This window comes from Cibotium barometz, chromosome 25, assembly GCF_041138505.1.
Source record: "Cibotium barometz isolate CiBa-2024 chromosome 25, ASM4113850v1, whole genome shotgun sequence".
Lineage (NCBI taxonomy): Eukaryota > Viridiplantae > Streptophyta > Polypodiopsida > Cyatheales > Cibotiaceae > Cibotium > Cibotium barometz.
In genome coordinates, this window is record NC_141070.1 from 50,609,275 (window position 1) to 50,627,206 (window position 17,932).

The window sequence follows — 17,932 nt, forward strand, 5'->3', positions numbered from 1 at the left end:
TTTTTTAGTAATACAACAAGAAGCAAAACACCACTTGTTCTTCTAAAATTTTCACAGGAAATGCCAAATACCTGAGCCCTAAAAGCAATCATCTCATAGTTCTTTGTAAGTAAATCAAGGCTTGCAGCCGACTTTGAGACTTTCAGCAGCAACTCAGCTTCCCGTCGGTTTCTAACACTGCAGAGATTTTGGAATATATCATTGCATTCTTCTTCTTTTTTTAATGACTAAATAAACACTGAGCAAACAGTGCTCCTAGTAAACATAAACCCTTGTTGATAAACTCCCAGATCCTATCATCCAATCAACCCACCTTAACAGCATTTTTTTTCTGGATGGAACTCCTGGTGAATAACATCCATTTTGAAATGATGAGACACTGAAAGCACCTTGGAATTAGAAACAATACACCGATCAAGGTGTTGCTACCATTGCACACTTAGCATTGTTTAAGGCTCACTTTAGACCTTTCAATCTCTCCCTATGTCTTCCTACTAAACTTCAAGCACTAAGGCAGATCATGCACCTTTGCTCCACTTCTAATCTAGTCCATCTGTAGTCTCTGCTCCATCTCCACCAGCTTTGTCTCCACTAGTGCCTTGGGAATTGCTACACCACTGGGAGAATCACATGTTCCTCCTTTTTGGATTTGGAGAGACTCATGAGAGTATCTTTGGAGTTTGGCTAGTCATCATGTTCCTCCTTTTTGGATTTGGAGAGACTCACGAGAGTATCTTCGGAGTTCAGCTAGTCATCAAGTTCCTGCTTCAACAACTCCTTCTCAGACCTAGTTCGGGCTTAGGCAATTGCCGGTCTTCATAGATTGATTCCTATCCTAGCTCTAAATCTACCGCCACCAAAATCAGCACTTCATCTTCAAGATCCTCGCCAGTCTACACTCCATACTTGAGGAAACGATCTCCCGTGCCACTTCCAGTCCTGGAAGCCCTCGGACATCCATGGAAGCTCCCTCCTCTTGAGCTTCAACCTCATGTGAACTCTCCACTTTCTTGCCTTTGGTCTATGGGCTTTGTGGTTGTCACTATTGGACCTTGTGCTTGGATCTCTCTCCACCAGCCAAAACCTAGCTGAACATGAGCTTGATAGCCTTCTCCTTGATTTGGACTTTGTGTTTCTGCTCTAGTCTCTACCAGGCTTCATGTTCTTCTTGTCCCGTTTACACCGGGCTACAAGCCCTTCATCCTTCTGAGTCCCGACGGTACCGCTCTTGCAACTCCTTGAGCTCCCACCCATACCTCTCATCAATGCTCTCCATCAATGTACTACTTGTCACCATTTGGCAACCCAACTGGTCCACCCGTACTTTCTCATTATGTGTATACATTGGATTGGAGTCCGTGGCTGTTATGCAAGGGATTGATTCCACTCATGTGATATTGTGGATTTGGCTTTCCGTTGGGACTTGTGCCTATGTGTACATGCCCAGAAATGCCTGGAGGATTGGTGTTCCATTGGGTCTAGTACTTCATGTACAAGCCTAGAACACATCTATTTTGGTATGGTCTCATGAAAGGGAATTGTCCATGTGAGGGAACAAGGACGAAAGGACCAGATGTATAAGAGATCAGAGCAAAACAACACAGCATGAAACGGGTGAATGTGTGAATGTATGATGGTGAATGAAAACATGTACAAGAGGCCCTCTGATATGAGGAGACTGTGAGTAGCAAACCAATGCAAAAGTATTCTTTGGAGAATGTTGTACAATGCTTGAGAAACAAGCGATCTGAATGCCCAACGCAAGGACAAGGAAGACTGTACATCCACCTAATCCGAGGCTCTGCTGACTCTTCTCGCCACTGATAGCTGTAGGACTGCACATATGCTAGCTGAATGTGAAGAGAAGCTTCCTAAATAGCCTAGAGTTGAGTTGAAATACTGAACTGCTCTTGTATGCTGCTGAATACCTGAATGACTTGTGTGGGACTGAGGCACATGCTTATAAATGGCCTCCTACTGCTGGTCAGCTGCCAGAGAGAGCTGTCGGCCTGCTGTAAAATCCCACGACTGAATTAAATGCTCAGTCGGCTGCCAGATACCATGGTCAGCTGCTGAAAATACTCTGTCAACTGTTGTCAAAGCCCATGACTGGCATAATGCCCAGTCAGCTACTTGTAGGGCTGGTCAGGTGCTAGCCGACTAGAGGCCTGGCCGACCCAATCACCTAAAGGGCTGGCCGACTGCATGGCCTTGTATGGCTAGAGGTTTGCTACCCCTTGCAAGACTAGCCCATGTTGGGCTGCCTTGGGGCTGGCCTTAGGGCTGGCCCCTTCTATGCAATGGTCCTAAACATGCCTGCACATGCAGCTATGGCTATGGCAGACACCTACTTGCTCGTGTATGATGATTTCTCCAAGTGGGTAAGAGGACTGACATTTGACTAACCTCTAAGGCTCAAAGACTGACCTACGTACCTCGTGCCTAACTGTCCCTGGGCTGAGGGCTCACAATGAGGTCACGGCGTACGACAAATATTCTTGAAAAAGGTGCTACTTCTGTACAAATGCTGCACTGATGATCGTGCCAGTGTATCACTGTGTACCCCAGTGCAAGGTGCACGTGACATTATTTGCTGTAATTTCTGGTCTTTTGGCGGAACCTAATTTCAACCTTCCTTTCTCAAGTTGAACCATAGGGGAAGCTTTCCCAGGGTTCTCTACGTCCACTTGAAGACTTTTGTCGTGAAGGATCACAACAAATTGAAGATTTCAACACTCTAGACGCTTCCATCGCGAAGACTTCCGCTGACATTGACTCTACTTGCAATTGGTAAGCTTTAATGCTCAATTATGAAAGCAAGTAGCAAGAGGGAGGAGCAAGACTCCATGTTCACATACCCTGTGAAGTATTCTCTTGTCCTACGTACTCTCTTGCAGATTATTTCTACCATGGGTAGAACAATAGAGAGAAAATGGTAGGGAACATGGGCACTTGAGAGGGTAGTGTGAGTTGAAGATCTTCACCGACAACCATATTGTTTGCAATACAATATTCATATGCACTCGTATGGAAATCTTGTCAAAAATTCCCATGACACTATGTACTTGATTCTCCTAAGCTTAATATACACTATTTAAGGAAGGGACCGACTGTTCAGCTCATTGTGCGTCTCTTGTCAATTCAGCAAATTACATCTTGTATTGTGCTTAATATCCATTAAATCTCACTATATTTAAGTGTATTGATTAGCATTGTGTTCAACCAAACATTCCACACCGACCGATGGAATTACATTGGTATCAGAGCATACGGTTCTCTTTCACTTCCATCGTGAAAGACGATCACGGCGAACACTAGCTATCTCTACACTTTGAACACTATGGACAGCCATACAATGAATGTTGAAGATGCCAATACAAGAGGCGGGGACAATGATATGCATGCTTCCAATGCTTTACAAGAAGAACAAACTCATGTGGTGCATATGGCCGCAGCCACTCAAAGGAAAAGAGAAGATCATCGTGCCACTCTCTAGCATAGAAGGTTTGGAGTGATGGAACACCACATATCCGAATGGGCGCTACTATCTCCTCAAAAAGATCTGCCCCTTCCACCAAGAGACATCGAAAGAAACTGTAATCCACAGGCAGCCTCAAGATCCTCGCGAGCCCACCTGGCGGGAGAGCCCTCACCGAAGAAGCAACGATGGTCATCTCTACTGGCTCTGAGAATCTATGGATCAAGCGGCGAACAAAACTCGTCGATTGCCTCCACTCCGTGTCGGGTGCTGCTAGAGGGTGGCGGGAGTGCTCTAGAGAGGCGGAGGGAGGGGGGGAGTGCGGGCTCAGAGGATGAAAACGGGGCAGAGGGGACCGTTGTGGGAAAAATCGGAGGCGAGGATGGGGGAGGAGGAGGAGGGGGGTGGGGGGTGGGGAGGTAGAGAGGAAGGAGAAGGGCTGAAAGAGATCCATCGGAGAGGGAGACTGCTGGGCCACCTGGCCTCACTGGAACCTAAGAACCGGAGGAGGAATCTCGGCCACCAAATCGGAGGGGCCAGAGGGACCCTCTCCATAGCTGGAGGGGGCCCATCACCGGCGGGTGGGTGCTATGATAAATGCTCGAAATGGTTCTCTGACAAAACTGAATCCTCCTGTACTCTGCCAGCCTAGCGCGAGGATGGCGGCGATGCTCAGCTCCGGTAGTCGGGTGGCAGCCCGAGTGTCGACCAACCGTCCACTCTCCGGCATAGCAGGATCATCCACAGCCGTATCCTGGTGCTCTGTACCCAAGAGCCTGCCTCTCTCTCTACCCCCTGGTGAGGATCTGAATGGGGATCGCCCGGGGGGGTGGGGGGGGGACCACTAGAGGCGGTCTTTTGGATTGGCGCCAAGGGCAAGCTCTAGTGAGGTGGCCCATCTGCCTGCAAATGAAACATTGGCCCAGGAGGCCCGAGTACTCCACTCGCTAAATGATGGGATCGCCCCGAAGGCATGGGATAAATATGACATGAGGCACTATCTCCGACGAGGCAATATAAATGCGAAGGGATGGAATCCCCGCCGCTCGTGCTAGAGACAAGGCAGCGTGGGGGGGATTCCATCCCTCTCCCTATGGCTCCACCGATCACTGGGAGAAGAGGAAGGTATTCCTTCCTAAAGCCTAGGACGCAGACTGTCACTGGGAAGCCCGACATGCCAGCCAGAGGGTCGGAGACGGGGTCGAAGTCGTGCTGCCACCGTGCAAAGAAGTCTTGGACTGTACGCAATGCAATGGGGCTCAATCTGACACCACTGATGAGTCGAACTCAATCTGATAAAAGCCACGCCCTAGAGGGTGAATGTCTATGATCTTTACAGGCCCACCGATGAGGCTCGCCTACAAAAGATCTCTGAGTTGTCCGTGCATTGGGCAGCTACCGACAATCTTGCATACCAGAGTGGAGGCCTCTAATGATGTAACAATCGTAGCAAGGAGCTGAAGGTCCGCTCCAGAAAAGGATAAATAACTAACGGCGGCCTCGGTCGGGATTGACGGAGCGGCTACCATGGAGTCTTCTCGAGGGTGAAGACCAAAAAAAGCCGAGACTTGCCGATAGGAGAAAGCCCCGAGAATTGAGGGAATTGCCTGAAGATGCCGAAGGAGGCGAAGGAAACAGAGGAGGGGCTACCGAGAAGGAAGGGGTAGACACAGGGAGGGGAGGGGGAGGGGGGGAGAGGGACACAGGCTGAGAAAAGGGCAAGAGGGAGGGGCTGAGGTAGGGTGGGAAGGGGAGGGGGGGGGGAGGGAGGGAGAGACGAAAACGGGAGGAAAGAGGGCTAAGCGAGGGTTGGGAGGGGGGATCGAAGGAAGGCAAAGCAAGAGGTGGGGGCACACGCGAAGGCAAGGATGGGCGCAAGTAGAATCGCAGGAGGGGAGAAGAGATCACGTTCGCATTACGAGCTTAAAAGTACATATAAACACTCTTAGTAATGATAGGCTGAAATTCTTCCAGAGTACAAAGATTGTTTTGTTGATGAGTTACCAAATGAGTTGTCATCCGTACGACCCGAAGATCATCGTATTGATCTTGTGCCGAGTAGCCCACCACCTAATAGGCTAGCCTATCGTGTAAGTGCATCCCAAAGAGAGGAGATCATGACGCAGATAAATGAACTTCTTGAGAAGAGTTTGGTTCAGCCAAGCTCTTCCCCATATTGTTCACCCATCCTCTTCGTTCAAAAGAAGAATGGATCTTTCGGTGTGGATTATAGAGCTTTGAATAATCTCACCATCAAGAATCGGTTTCCGATTCCATGCATAGGCGCCATTCTTCACAAGTTGGATGGTTTGGCATGTTTTAGCCAAATTGATCTCAAAAGTGGGTATCAACAAGTGCGTGTGGTACCTAAGGATGTACATAAAACTGCTTTCAGGACAGCATTTGGGCTTTATGAGTATCTTGTTATGTCTTTTGGTCTTACGAATGCCCCCGCTACAGGACATAGAGGCACATGTACGTGCATGTATCAACTGTCAAAAGGTGAAATTTGATATACAAAAGGCACCAGCATTACTTTAGCCATTGCCTATTCCCATGCAGCCGTATTATAATGGATTTCATTATGGACTTGCCACGGATTGCCACGGACTCAACAAGGTAATGATGCTATTTGGACAATTGTGGACAGGTTTAGCAAGCAAGCTCACTTCTTACCGGTCAAGAAGACCATCAAAGCTGAGCATATGGTTAAGGTATATCTTGCACAAGTTTTCAAGCATCATGGAATGCCAAAGTCCATTGTAGGGGATAGAGATCCCATGACTACAAGTCTCTTTTGGACAGACCTTGTTTGATAATATGGGCACCAAATTGGACTTCTCATCAACTTATCACCCTCAAACAGATGGGCAAAGCGAGGCTGCAAATTCAGCCATGTTGGACCTCTTGAAATGTTATGTAGCGGATCAAAAGTCTTATTGAGAGAAGTACTTACCGCTTGTGAAATTTACATACAGCAACACGGTGCATGCATCTATGGAAAAAGGATGAGATATTTGCAGTTAATGAGTATGTAAGAGACTTGGATATTGCCTTTGTTGAGGTGTGGACAATCGGACAGTCGTTTGCAAGGTCACAAAACAAACATAAAAAGGCTGCCGATAAGCATAGAAGGCAATTTGATGTCAAAGAGAATGATTGGGTGTTGCTGAAGCAAGACTTAGTAAGAGGCCTCGCAAAGAGGGTGCATACCCTAAACTTGCAACCAGGTACTATGGGCCTTTTCGAGTGATCAAGAAGATCAATGAAGTGGCTTTCAGGTTGGCATTTATAAAGTTGCACAATGCAGAAGCAAAACATAGGAGAGAGAGAGAGAGAGACATCAGACAATGAACATCATGTTATGTAGCAAGAGGCTTTTACAATGGCGATACGAGTCCGCAAATGGTGTAGAACATGTGCTTGTGAATAGGTTAGATGGATAACAAGTGAATATGGGAGGGCCCCTTTTATAGTGATGCTAGGAAGTTGGCCGACTGCCCCTAGGAGCTGGCCGACAGCCCACCGACCTACCAACCTGATTCCTCGAAACAAAATGCCACCACAAACAGCAAGAAACTTTGCTTGGCTTCGAATTCACACACAAGTGTGCAGTGAACTCCAAGAATAAAATGATGAGCTACTGGACACACTACACCCATTACCCCAACAATGGACTGTGAACACATCACGTCCCAAAAAACCTCGAACAATGAACTTGGAACTCATCCAGTCCATAATCTCTACTACACCAAGCAATAGACTTGGAACACATCCAATCCATAGCTCCAAAAAATGAACTTGTCTCGCTAAATATTTTACATGCTTGGAACACCGACTCATGGTTCCCATGCACTAGAAATGGAGCTCCTAATAGCCCCCTCTCCGGCCCAAAAGCCTCCTCTGGCTAGAAGCACATGGGGGAGAACTATCTGTATAACTATAGAAGCTCACCATCCAGGTCCTCCCTAGCTTGTGCAACCTTGGGGACACTAGAAGTATCAAAGCCATCCACCTGTATATGAAAGTGATGAGGAAAACACAGCCGCCTGGAAATTTGCACAAAACGCAGCCCTCTGCTGCATATCGCAAGCCCTTATTTTGCTCCCAAAAACGTTGAACGTCTTGCAATAAGGAAACTCGCTGCTTCCGCCTTGAAGTGCCAGTCACCTAAGCGACTAATACCATGATAAAGTTGCACAATGCGGAAGCAAAACATAGGAGAGAGGGAGAGGAAAGGAGAGAGAGACATCAGACAATGAACATCATGTTATGTAGCAAGAGGCTTTTACAATGGCGATACCAGCCAGCAGATGGTGTAGAACATGTGCCTGTGAATGGGTTAGATGGATAACAAGTGAATATGGGAGGGCCCCTTTTATAGTGATGCTGGGAAGTTGACCGATTGCCCCTAGGATCTGGTCGACAGCCCCCACGACCTACTAAATAGGAGATAAATGGATAAAACCTCTAAATAGGCATTCCCCAAATACAATGAGATGCACAATTTCTAACAGGCGTTGCCTAGTCATCGGCATATACACAATGCTTTTCATGTGAGTCTCCTTCGCAAGTATGTAGGGCCGGGGCCAGTGAACCGGTCATTGAGGATCCACTAGAAGTGGATGAGCTTGAGGAGATTTTGTAGCCAGAACAGATTGTGTATCACAAGGAACACAAGCTTGCTGGAGGCAAACTTGTCAGGCGTTACCTTGTGAAGTTCAAGAACTATCTTCCCATTGATGCTAAATGGGTACATGAAGAGTTCTTTGGAGATTGCCCGCACTTGCTTCAGACGTATTTGGATGCTTTTCTACCATTAGATTTACTTATTATAACCCTATGGGCCGCAAAAGGATGGGTAGTTTCAGCCTTCAACCAGCAGGTCGGCCCTCAAACGTAGTATTAAACTGAGAGAGCAGCTTACACAATACGGACTCTTGGCAAACTCTTTATAAGAGTTTGCATATTGTCGAATAAATCTCTCTAGCTTATGGTGCAATCGTTTTAGAATGATCTCCGAAATTGATAACCCTATACCTAGGTCAAGCAGAACCTTGAGTGGATGATCAGGGGAGATATTGGCCTGGTTACACCCAAGCTCCAGAACGTCCCCCCAGGCTTCTTTGTCTTAAGAAAGGCCAATGATGCTGTCTTTAATGCAAGCCTGACAAGCACAACTTTGGAAAGGAACCAGCAGGCCAACTCTAGGAAAATGCATGGCAACGAAGTGATAGGACAGAAGAGATCATATGTTTCAAGACCAGCAGCTAATGGAGCGATGGCTGATCATAGAATAATAAGTCTTTGGCTATAAATCAGCTCAACAATTAACTTCACAAGCTCAAGGAAAGACTCCTCATCACCGAAATGCACTTGCGCTTATTTTTGTTTTTTTAATCTAGCAGAATTTCAGGGTGATGGTGGTAGTCACAGTTATCGAACAGATGGCTAGTGTTGGTGCTACTACATCCACTTCAGACACCAACAGGGCTTGCACTCAGTAATTAGGTAGAAAGGCTTCTCTATGTGACATTGAGTGAGGAAGGGAGGGGAAAATTTATGGGGCACTTTGGAGTCCGTTCCAGCGGTTAACCTGCTCGACCAGACCCATGGCTGCTGCCAACCTGTATTTGCCAAGGCCATCCTGCCCCTGACCTGTCCGTACAGCTTTATGACCTGTCCGGCTGCCTCTCCACCTTGCCAGTCCACCTGCCCACCATGTCTCGTCTAGCTGTCGGCGCGCCCAATCTGTCCATGCAGTGTAGGGTGGGTCAGTGTGTGTTTTTGCCCACACACATGCAAGTGTGTGTGCATGCACACATGCAGAGGTCATGCTGGTTGTGATTGGGGTTTGCAAATGATCAGCACTGAGGAGATAAATCATAATGTCTGTGTGTGTCCATGTGTGTTTTCCCACACATGTGCATTGTGTGTCTGTGCGCACATTCTTGGGAGGGCATGCACGCTTGTGCAAGTGGGCTTGCACACATGCAGAGATCGTGCTGTTTGTGATTGGGTCAGCAAATGATCAGATCTGAGGACATAATGACACACTGCAGAGAGAGGTAAAATGAGAGCAGGTCGCACACGAAAATTATCAAAACAATGGCAACCTTTTTTTACCAGTTGCAATACAACAAAATGAAACGAGTGCAACCAAGAAGGCAGATAATTAAACCACAACCTTGGGAGGCTCGAACATGCTCGCCCAGTTGTGCAACCAAGAAGGCAGATAATTAAACAAGTGCAACCAAGAAGGCAGATTATTAAACCACAGCCTTGGGAGGTTCGAACATGCTCTCCCAGTTGTGTGCCTCTACACCACCAAAAGTGTCGCTTATGGACAGACAGGGGTATGGCTCTCCCACTCTATTCGAGATCTGCCCAAGCCTCACGGTGGTTGATAAGACACTAACAACATAACCCAATTGTCATTCTTAACCGGAGGATTATGATATATGAAGTGATTCTCAAGACATGTAGCTGCTTATCAGCCATGCCACTAAGCTTCTCCTGCATAGTGGACGATGATGTATTGGTAAAGAGAGGTTGTGCAATAGGAACTATAAATGTGAGGAGCGTGCCTATCTTTCCATATCATCATTAAACAGACATCTAATTATGGCAAGCGAAAACCCTAGTGTAATCAAGCACAGTCTTTAATTTAAAAGCCAAAAGCCATCTACAGTGATCTTCAACCTTTAGTTGGGATGTGTTTGAAAACTTACAAAGAGACTAGGAAGTCGACAGGCAAAGACAGGGCCTGGGATATGGAGAACTCGGCGTCGGGATCGGCTTCCTCAGGGCGACTCAATTTTCCCAAGATATCAGAGTACTCCTGCAGTGACCAAAGCAAAGCAAAGAAACAAGAGAGCTTGTGAGGGAAAGAACACAGTGAGAGAGGCATGGCTGGGGTTGTGAGGCGTGGGTACCATGATGATGGTGAGGTGATGACGATTAGGTGCCCATCATCCGTCCTCCCGTCCATCACTGCCAAGCAGTCTCGTGGTCGCAAGTGTGAGCGTGCTACTAGAGTGTACTCCTTGAGAGTTGAAGCTTGTTCAAGAAGCCTCTTCCCCCCTCCCTCCATTCAGCTGACATGAAATTGGTTATGACGTCCACGCCAATAATGCAACACACAACTTTTGCTATTAATTAATTAATGTCAAAAGTAGACATTGGGTGCTTTAGGTGCTTTATGTTCTTATTCTGTTAATTAGACGAGCCTAGAATTTCCAGAAAAATTCATCCCAAGGATCACCTTAGGCTAGATCGTGTGTTATTAAGAGTTATTCCATGTGGAAGCATTAAATGTCATGAGTTCCACCACTTACACTACACCACATTGGTGATTCTTGGTGTGAGTTTAATAATTATATTTTTACAATAAGAGATGTCCTATTTTTAGAAGCAAACTTGAATCTTATTTGGATGTGTTTTTTTAAAGAAGAAAGCGTATATAGCATACACCTTTAGTTTAGCATTCTGACCATTAAACTTAAGATTTTCAAATCATACCAAGAAAATTCCCTCCTTATTAATGATTAAAACATTAAATTCATTATACCACTTATAACGGAGTTCTAGGTCCGCAGTAATTAAAATGGTAATTTTTGTAATTTCTTTCTTTTCAAGCTTAGGAAAAGCTAAGATATTTGGAGCTTTGCCTCAAGCTGGCAAAAATGGAAACTCGTTGATTTCTAGGATTTGCCTTCCCACATGTCCATTTTCATAAAGTGAGCATTTTCCCATTCTTCTTAAATAATAGCATATGTCATCTCTCGGGGCATAGTAATGCAAGACGTGTATGGGCCTCTCTCTCTTGTAGAGACCTTCACATATAGGTTCTCTCTAAGGGGTATCTGTTACACCGCGGTCACACACCGCCATAGCCACGTGAGAGGTAGGGAGCTCATGGTCACCACCCAACCGTAGAAGAGTGTAGATAAGAATCCACACTGTCGGGCTTATATATTGGCCTACTTGCCCACACTTGCCCAGCCACTTGTGGTCCTTTGACCTCGACGCCTCACCCCTGAACCCTAGACACACTCGCCACACGTGCTCCGACATGTGGACTCCTTATTTGATCGAGCTCTACCCCGCTAACGGATGACTCACATTTGCCGTCAGGCTACGTGACATTAGCCCCCTTCTAAAGAGTTTTCATTCGCAAAAATAAAATGGGGAAAGCTTTTGGTAAGCGTATTGATTTCAGACCTTTTTTGACCTATTCTTCCACTTAATAAATGTCTATTGATACATAGCATACCTCATGTTCTAATCTTTGAACCTAAGAATCCTCCTTGGTTCATGTGGAAGTGCGGTAACTCCAAGGACTCAACTACAACTTTAAGACAAGCTATATTTTCTTGGTATTACATTGCTTTCACATGCCATTGACATGAAAAACTAGATGTACTTGAGAAAGAAAAGCTACACTTTCCCTTTTCAAAAAAATCGATCATTATTTTAAGACTAATTTAGATGTCTTGTGTTCTTCCAAGAATAATTTACACATTTTCAACAAGATGATGTCCACATAGACAATGTCTATGTGATATATAGTGTCTATGCACTAATAAAAAGTCAAGAGTAACATGCACCAACGAGAGTATCACTCCCCAAGCCCACAAGTTGTACATGCCTATCATGTCACTCTAAAAACCACTTCTAGTACTTGGCAATACATATGTATATTCCTACGGCCAACCATGTCTCTAGGAACATGTATATGGGCTATCTATGCTCATATCTAAACATTAGGAGCACCATCGAGACACACCTCTATAAGTGTGGGCTCATTGGACACCTTTACTAAGTCAAACAACAAACAAACCAGTCATAAATTAGTCTCAAGTACAGGAAACAAATTGTAAACCATCTTTAACATGAACAATGGTTTACTACAAAGCAACAAATGAGAAATTCTTTTTCATTTAGCAAATTTGTATATACATATGCTCCAATATGTGGTTTAGGCATGCCTCCAACACACCTCACATTGATAGACAAAAAACCAAATCTATGTACCTCAAGATTGCTATACATATGCTCCAATATATGGTTTAGGCATGCCTCCAACACACCTCACATTGATAGACAAACAACCAATCCATGTACCTCGAGATTGCTATGACATGAACATCACTCGTCCAATTTGTGTTTAGCACCAATATGAAATTTGACAACAACATTCCCTTGTTGCCTCTGTTGACAAGTGTGGTACCATAGAGCACATGTAGAGGCAAGGAGTGAGTAGGTGAGCATGAAGCCATATGGATTATCCCACATGCATGGAACAAGCAAAGATGTACTCTACCCATATAAAAGGGGGTCATTTTCAAGCAATGGAACTACACGCATATCTCAAGCTTCTCTATGAGTGCAAGTTAATCTATCTTACAACCTAATTAGCTTGTGATCATCACATTGTTTCACATACTCTCATCTCACGATCATGCTTAGGCATCATCCACCTTAGGATTAAGTTCATCATGTGTCATTAGTGTGCACTTAGTGTTTCATTAGTCTAATTAGCTTCTTGTAGGAGGTACCATAAATATTAACATGGTATCAGAGCCAACCCTTTCTCCATGAACTTCTCTAACCCTTTATTGCATTAATCTCTACTTATATTAGCACTGATATCTCATTAGCTTCACTAATCCTACCTTATCCCCTTCTCACCTCTTGTGGTAGCCATAATTTGGAGAGCTGATTGCTCGCTATCCACTTCATCATTGCCCAAGCCACTTTAGGGGCTTCATTATTGCACTATTGCTAACCGACAACTCAAGGGAATTAGCCAATTTCATCGCCAACAGCCCGTAGTTCGTGAAAGCGTGCCAATTGGGCTTTTTCTCCATTCATCATTTGTGTTCACAATTAGGGAAAGCCCCTTAGATAAAGTTTAGCAATGGTATGAAGACTCTACATATCAAGTTTCATGTCAAATGAGTTATAGAAAACAAAAAACCAGTCAGCTAATTTCTGTGAGATTTGGAAATTTTTTGATGTTTTGAGCTGGTTTTTGTGCCGGCCACTCAATCTCATCAAGAGCAAGAGGCCTATGTAAAAATCCCCATCAAACTGGCTTTCCACAAGCTCAATTTAACCCTCCACTTTCTTGATCGCTTAATTATTGTGATTAATACTAATCAAGATAATTAACAAGTAATTAGCATAAATTGGGTGAAATTGGGGATATAATTTAGCAATTAGGTTGCATTTAGTGTGTTTATACATCAAAAGCACTAACTTTGCATTAGGGCTATCCTTAGGAAGCTCTAGAAGCAAAAATAAAAAATTGGAAGCATACGCACTACTTGCATTTCATCTTGTTTAAAGCACCCACATCTACCAAGTTATACTAGAATAGACATTGCCAATTGAAGCATCATAAGCTCTTTGGTAAGACCTTCTCATTATGGCAACATCAACAAGCATCACTTCGCATGTAGAGAAGTTCAATGGGGAAGGGTTCCACCCTTCGCTCGGCTCACAGATGAAGTACCTCTTAATGCATAAGAAATTGTAGAAAATCATTAAGGAAAATTTATCGGATGAACCAAGTGAAGAGTGGGTTGAACAAGATTAGAAAGCATTGTTACTCATTGGCTTACATCTAGATACTAGTCTTATTCATCGCATTGACTCTAAGGAACATGCAAAGGATGCATGGGATACATTGAATCTTGTGTTTGGAGCTAAGGTAAAGGATGGGATACATTGAACATGCAAAGGATGCATGTGATACATTGAATCTCGTGTTTGGAGCTAAGGTAAAGAACCAGTAAATTCACTTACAGATTGAGTTATATGGTCTAGAAATGAACTTGAATGAATCTTTGGCTCAGCTCTCGTCAGTAAAATAAAAAGCATCATGACCCAATTAGATGGCATAGATGCTAAGATTAGTTGGAGATAAAGATGCATTTACAATAATCTTTAAAAGCATGCGAAAGGAATATAATGCACTTGTCACAACCTTGAAGAATGTACCAGAGCCAATATTTGATGGACGAGAAGGAGAGAGAATTAAAAGGAAGCAATCCCATCTCCGTTGAGCATGCATTGTTCAACAAAAGCGATTTGAAGTGTTGCAATTGTGGTAGGAAAGGACACTTTCAAAGAATGAATGTATGTTCAAGGACAAACTAAAGTGTAACTACTGCAACAAGTTCAGACACAAAGAAGAAGATTGCAGATTGAAGAAAAGTGAAGGTAACTTTATGGGGACTACTTCGATCACCAAGTACGAAGAGATCCCCATTTAATCAGCTCTTCTAAAGAGCAACGAGGCAAATACCACCACTACCCTAGCCATCTATTGTAAAAGAAGGGTCACCATATGAGTAGACACCCATCTTCTCATTTCATCTTGTTTGTTGTGTTGATTGTTATAACTCACATCCGACCACCTTGAGTAGCCCAGGGATATGGCACTAATGGGGGGTGTTGAGAAGTGTGGTGCCATTAAACACATGTAGAGGTAGGGAGTGAGTAGGTGAGCATGAAGCCAAAAGTGGATTATCCCACATGCATGGAACAAGAAAAGATGTACTCTAACCATATAAAAGGGGTCATTTTCAAGCAATGGAAGTACAAGTACATCTCAAGCTTCTCTATGAGTGCAAGTTAATCTATCTTGCTTGTAATTATCACTTTGTTTCATATACTCTCATTATGATCGTGCTTAGGCATCATCCACCTTAGGATTAAGTTAATCATGTGTCATTGGGTCAAAGCAATGGAGGAAGCACTAAAAAAGCATTATCTGGGACAACATGCTGAAAGCACCTCATTGCATAGTGATCTCTTTGAGCAATTAGGCAATTGCTTCTCTTCACTGTGAGCAGAGCTCTCTCTCTCACTCCCTCTCTCTCTCTCATTCACACACACACACACACACAAAGCAATTATGCCTAATCTCTGTCTTTCACTCTCTCTTCGTCTTTCACACACATGCACACAAATAAATTATGCCTAATCTATGTATCTGCCTAATCTTATTTGAGGACCTATTGTTCTCTCTCTCTCTCTCTCTCTCTCTCTCTCTCTCTCTCTCTCTCTCTCTCATATGGAGAGTGTTGAAGCAATAAGGCTGGAGCATATTAAAGCAAAACCGATTTCAGATTTACAAATGCAAGGGCAACCACACTCTCAAACTGATTTTCACGTCTCCACAGAAGAGCATAATTAGATCCTGGCAGGCTTTTCGAAGAAGAGAGCAAAGAGCCACGGCCAAACATAAGACCAAAACGATAATGGTATCAAATGAAGATCGAAGGAACATAGCAAAAGAGAGAATTTGTGTTTACTTGGTTAAGCAATTGTCATCTTTTGAGAAGAAGATGAGCTATGAAGTTATGGATGAGGTCTTACAGGACGCATGTATTGCAAAATACGTTGAGGGATGGCATGCCAACTCAAATATGGCTCGTACATTCAAAGAGTCTATGCACTTGATTAAGGCTCCAAAATCAAGTGATGAACTTTTCGTAAAGCAAGGTGCGTTGGCTTGTTTGACAAGTGCAATAAATTGTTATGAAGATATTACCATTAGACGCACTGCAAAGCTACTAGATATACATCCTAGAAATTTATTTGAAGCCCAAAAGAGGCTTTATTCCAATGAAGGTGAAAGTTCATTAATTATGACTAGATATGTGTAAGTGCCAACGCCCTTTAAGCAAGTTTAATGAGGTCAAAGATTTGGTTCGTGCCTTTTGGACCAAGAACACCCGTGTTTCTCCAAACAAGAAGGATGTATGTCATCAAAAGGGATTAGAAGATGCACCTATGAAAAACATCCAATCCACTTTCTTGATGAGACACAGGTAAGTTGCTTATGCAAACTATATAGATGCAAAAATGTTTGTTTTTTAGTATCAATTTTTTCTTATGTGAATATTTTCAACATCTGCATGAGTTATACTTCTCTAGACCTGAAAATTCAAAATGCCTTTGTGCTTATGTTACTCTTGAAAGCATAGAAGTATGCTTATGTAAAGCACTGCACATTCAATTTGAATGGTGTTGTTAAACCACTACATAGGTGCTTTGAAGCATTGTGCATGAGCTTGACTCAATCTACATGGTGCTTTGCAAAACTGCATATATGCTTGATTCAATGTGTGGTGCTTTGAAGCTTTGCACATGCAAGATGATGTGCTGAACTCAATATGCATGGTGCTTTGAATCACTACACCAATGCATGGTGCTTTGAAGTACTGCACATGAGCTCAATGTTGTGCTTGACTCAATCTATAGGCGCTTTAAAGCACTACACATATGCTTGATTCTTTTTGCATGGTGCTCACATGTGCTCATGAAAGAAGTTGAATATTTTAAAAGCTCAATGATGAGCTTGATTCAATCTGGATGGTACGTTGAAGCACTGTAGAAATGCTTAATTCCATGTGCATGGTGCTTTGAAGCATAACATAGGAGCTGAATATTGTGCTTGACTCAATCTACAGGGTGCTTTGCAACATTGCACATATGGTTGATTCATTTTGAATGGTGCTTTGAAGCACTCCAGATATGCTTTAAAGGACTACACATATGCTTCATTCATTCTGAATGGTGCTTTGAAGCACTGCACATGTGCTTGATTCATTCATGGTGCTTTGAAGCTTTGCATGTGTGGTTGATTCATTCTAAATGTGCATACATATTTCATGCTTTTTTTTATTATGATGCATTTCATATAAAAGTAATAAATTTGCTACTTCTTATGTATGTGCAGACAGATTTGTTTTTGAGATTCAAAGCTGCAAACCCACAGTTGGTTATTGGTCTCACAGCGTAGTTTTGAAAAGTTCAAGCCATTCTTTGTGCACAAGCTAAAAGGCAGAAACACTTGTTGTTGCATTAAGCAGATGATATGTCTTAAGGAGCCAGCTAATCGCATTCAGGCATCCTCGTATGGACACCATGGACCATCGTGTGGATGAAATTGTAGAATTTGCTTTAAAGTTGACATGGTTAGGAAGTGTGCTGCCAATGAGCATGTGTTTAGTGGGGTCACACAAATTTGGGAATCTTCTGTGTGTCCCAAACCCTCTGATTCTGCATTTCACACGCTAGGATGCCTAATGGGTGAGTGCAAATTGTGTGGACCAGAAAGGAAGCTAGATATTTGTCTAACTGAGCAAGAAAGTTTCATATGAAAGTATGCAATATAAAAATCTTTGAGGACATTATTGTGGGTGCTGAACGATGAGGGTAAAGCAAAAGTAAGAAAGGTCCTCTCTCAAAAGCACATGCTTGTTTTGCTGATGTATGGAAGATGTTGAAAGTTCACACTAAACAGTTCATTGCACACAATTTTGTGTACAGGTGGCAAGCCAAGCAATTTTGAGAGTGCATAAAGAACTTTCTGCAAGATGTAATTGTGTTAGTTGTGGATTTTGCAGAGAATTACTCGTTTAAGGAGCAAAATGA

At 43.6% G+C, this 17,932-nt stretch overlaps 1 protein-coding gene across 2 annotated transcripts in view; it reads right to left on the reverse strand.

Annotated features, from left to right (window-relative positions):
* Nucleotides 1–10,604, reverse strand: part of LOC147624696 (uncharacterized) — a 55,470-nt gene extending 44,866 nt beyond the window's left edge. For both annotated transcript variants that reach the window (XM_086819731.1, XM_086819730.1), the window contains exons 1-3: nucleotides 10,414–10,604; nucleotides 10,210–10,319; nucleotides 72–177 (exon numbers count right to left, since the gene is read on the reverse strand). In XM_086819731.1, the coding sequence (XP_086675857.1) occupies nucleotides 72–177; nucleotides 10,210–10,319; nucleotides 10,414–10,416 (219 nt within the window). In that variant the 5' untranslated portion in view covers nucleotides 10,417–10,604. The remainder of the gene's footprint in view (nucleotides 1–71; nucleotides 178–10,209; nucleotides 10,320–10,413) is intronic.
* Between the last annotated feature and the right edge of the window lie 7,328 nt (nucleotides 10,605–17,932).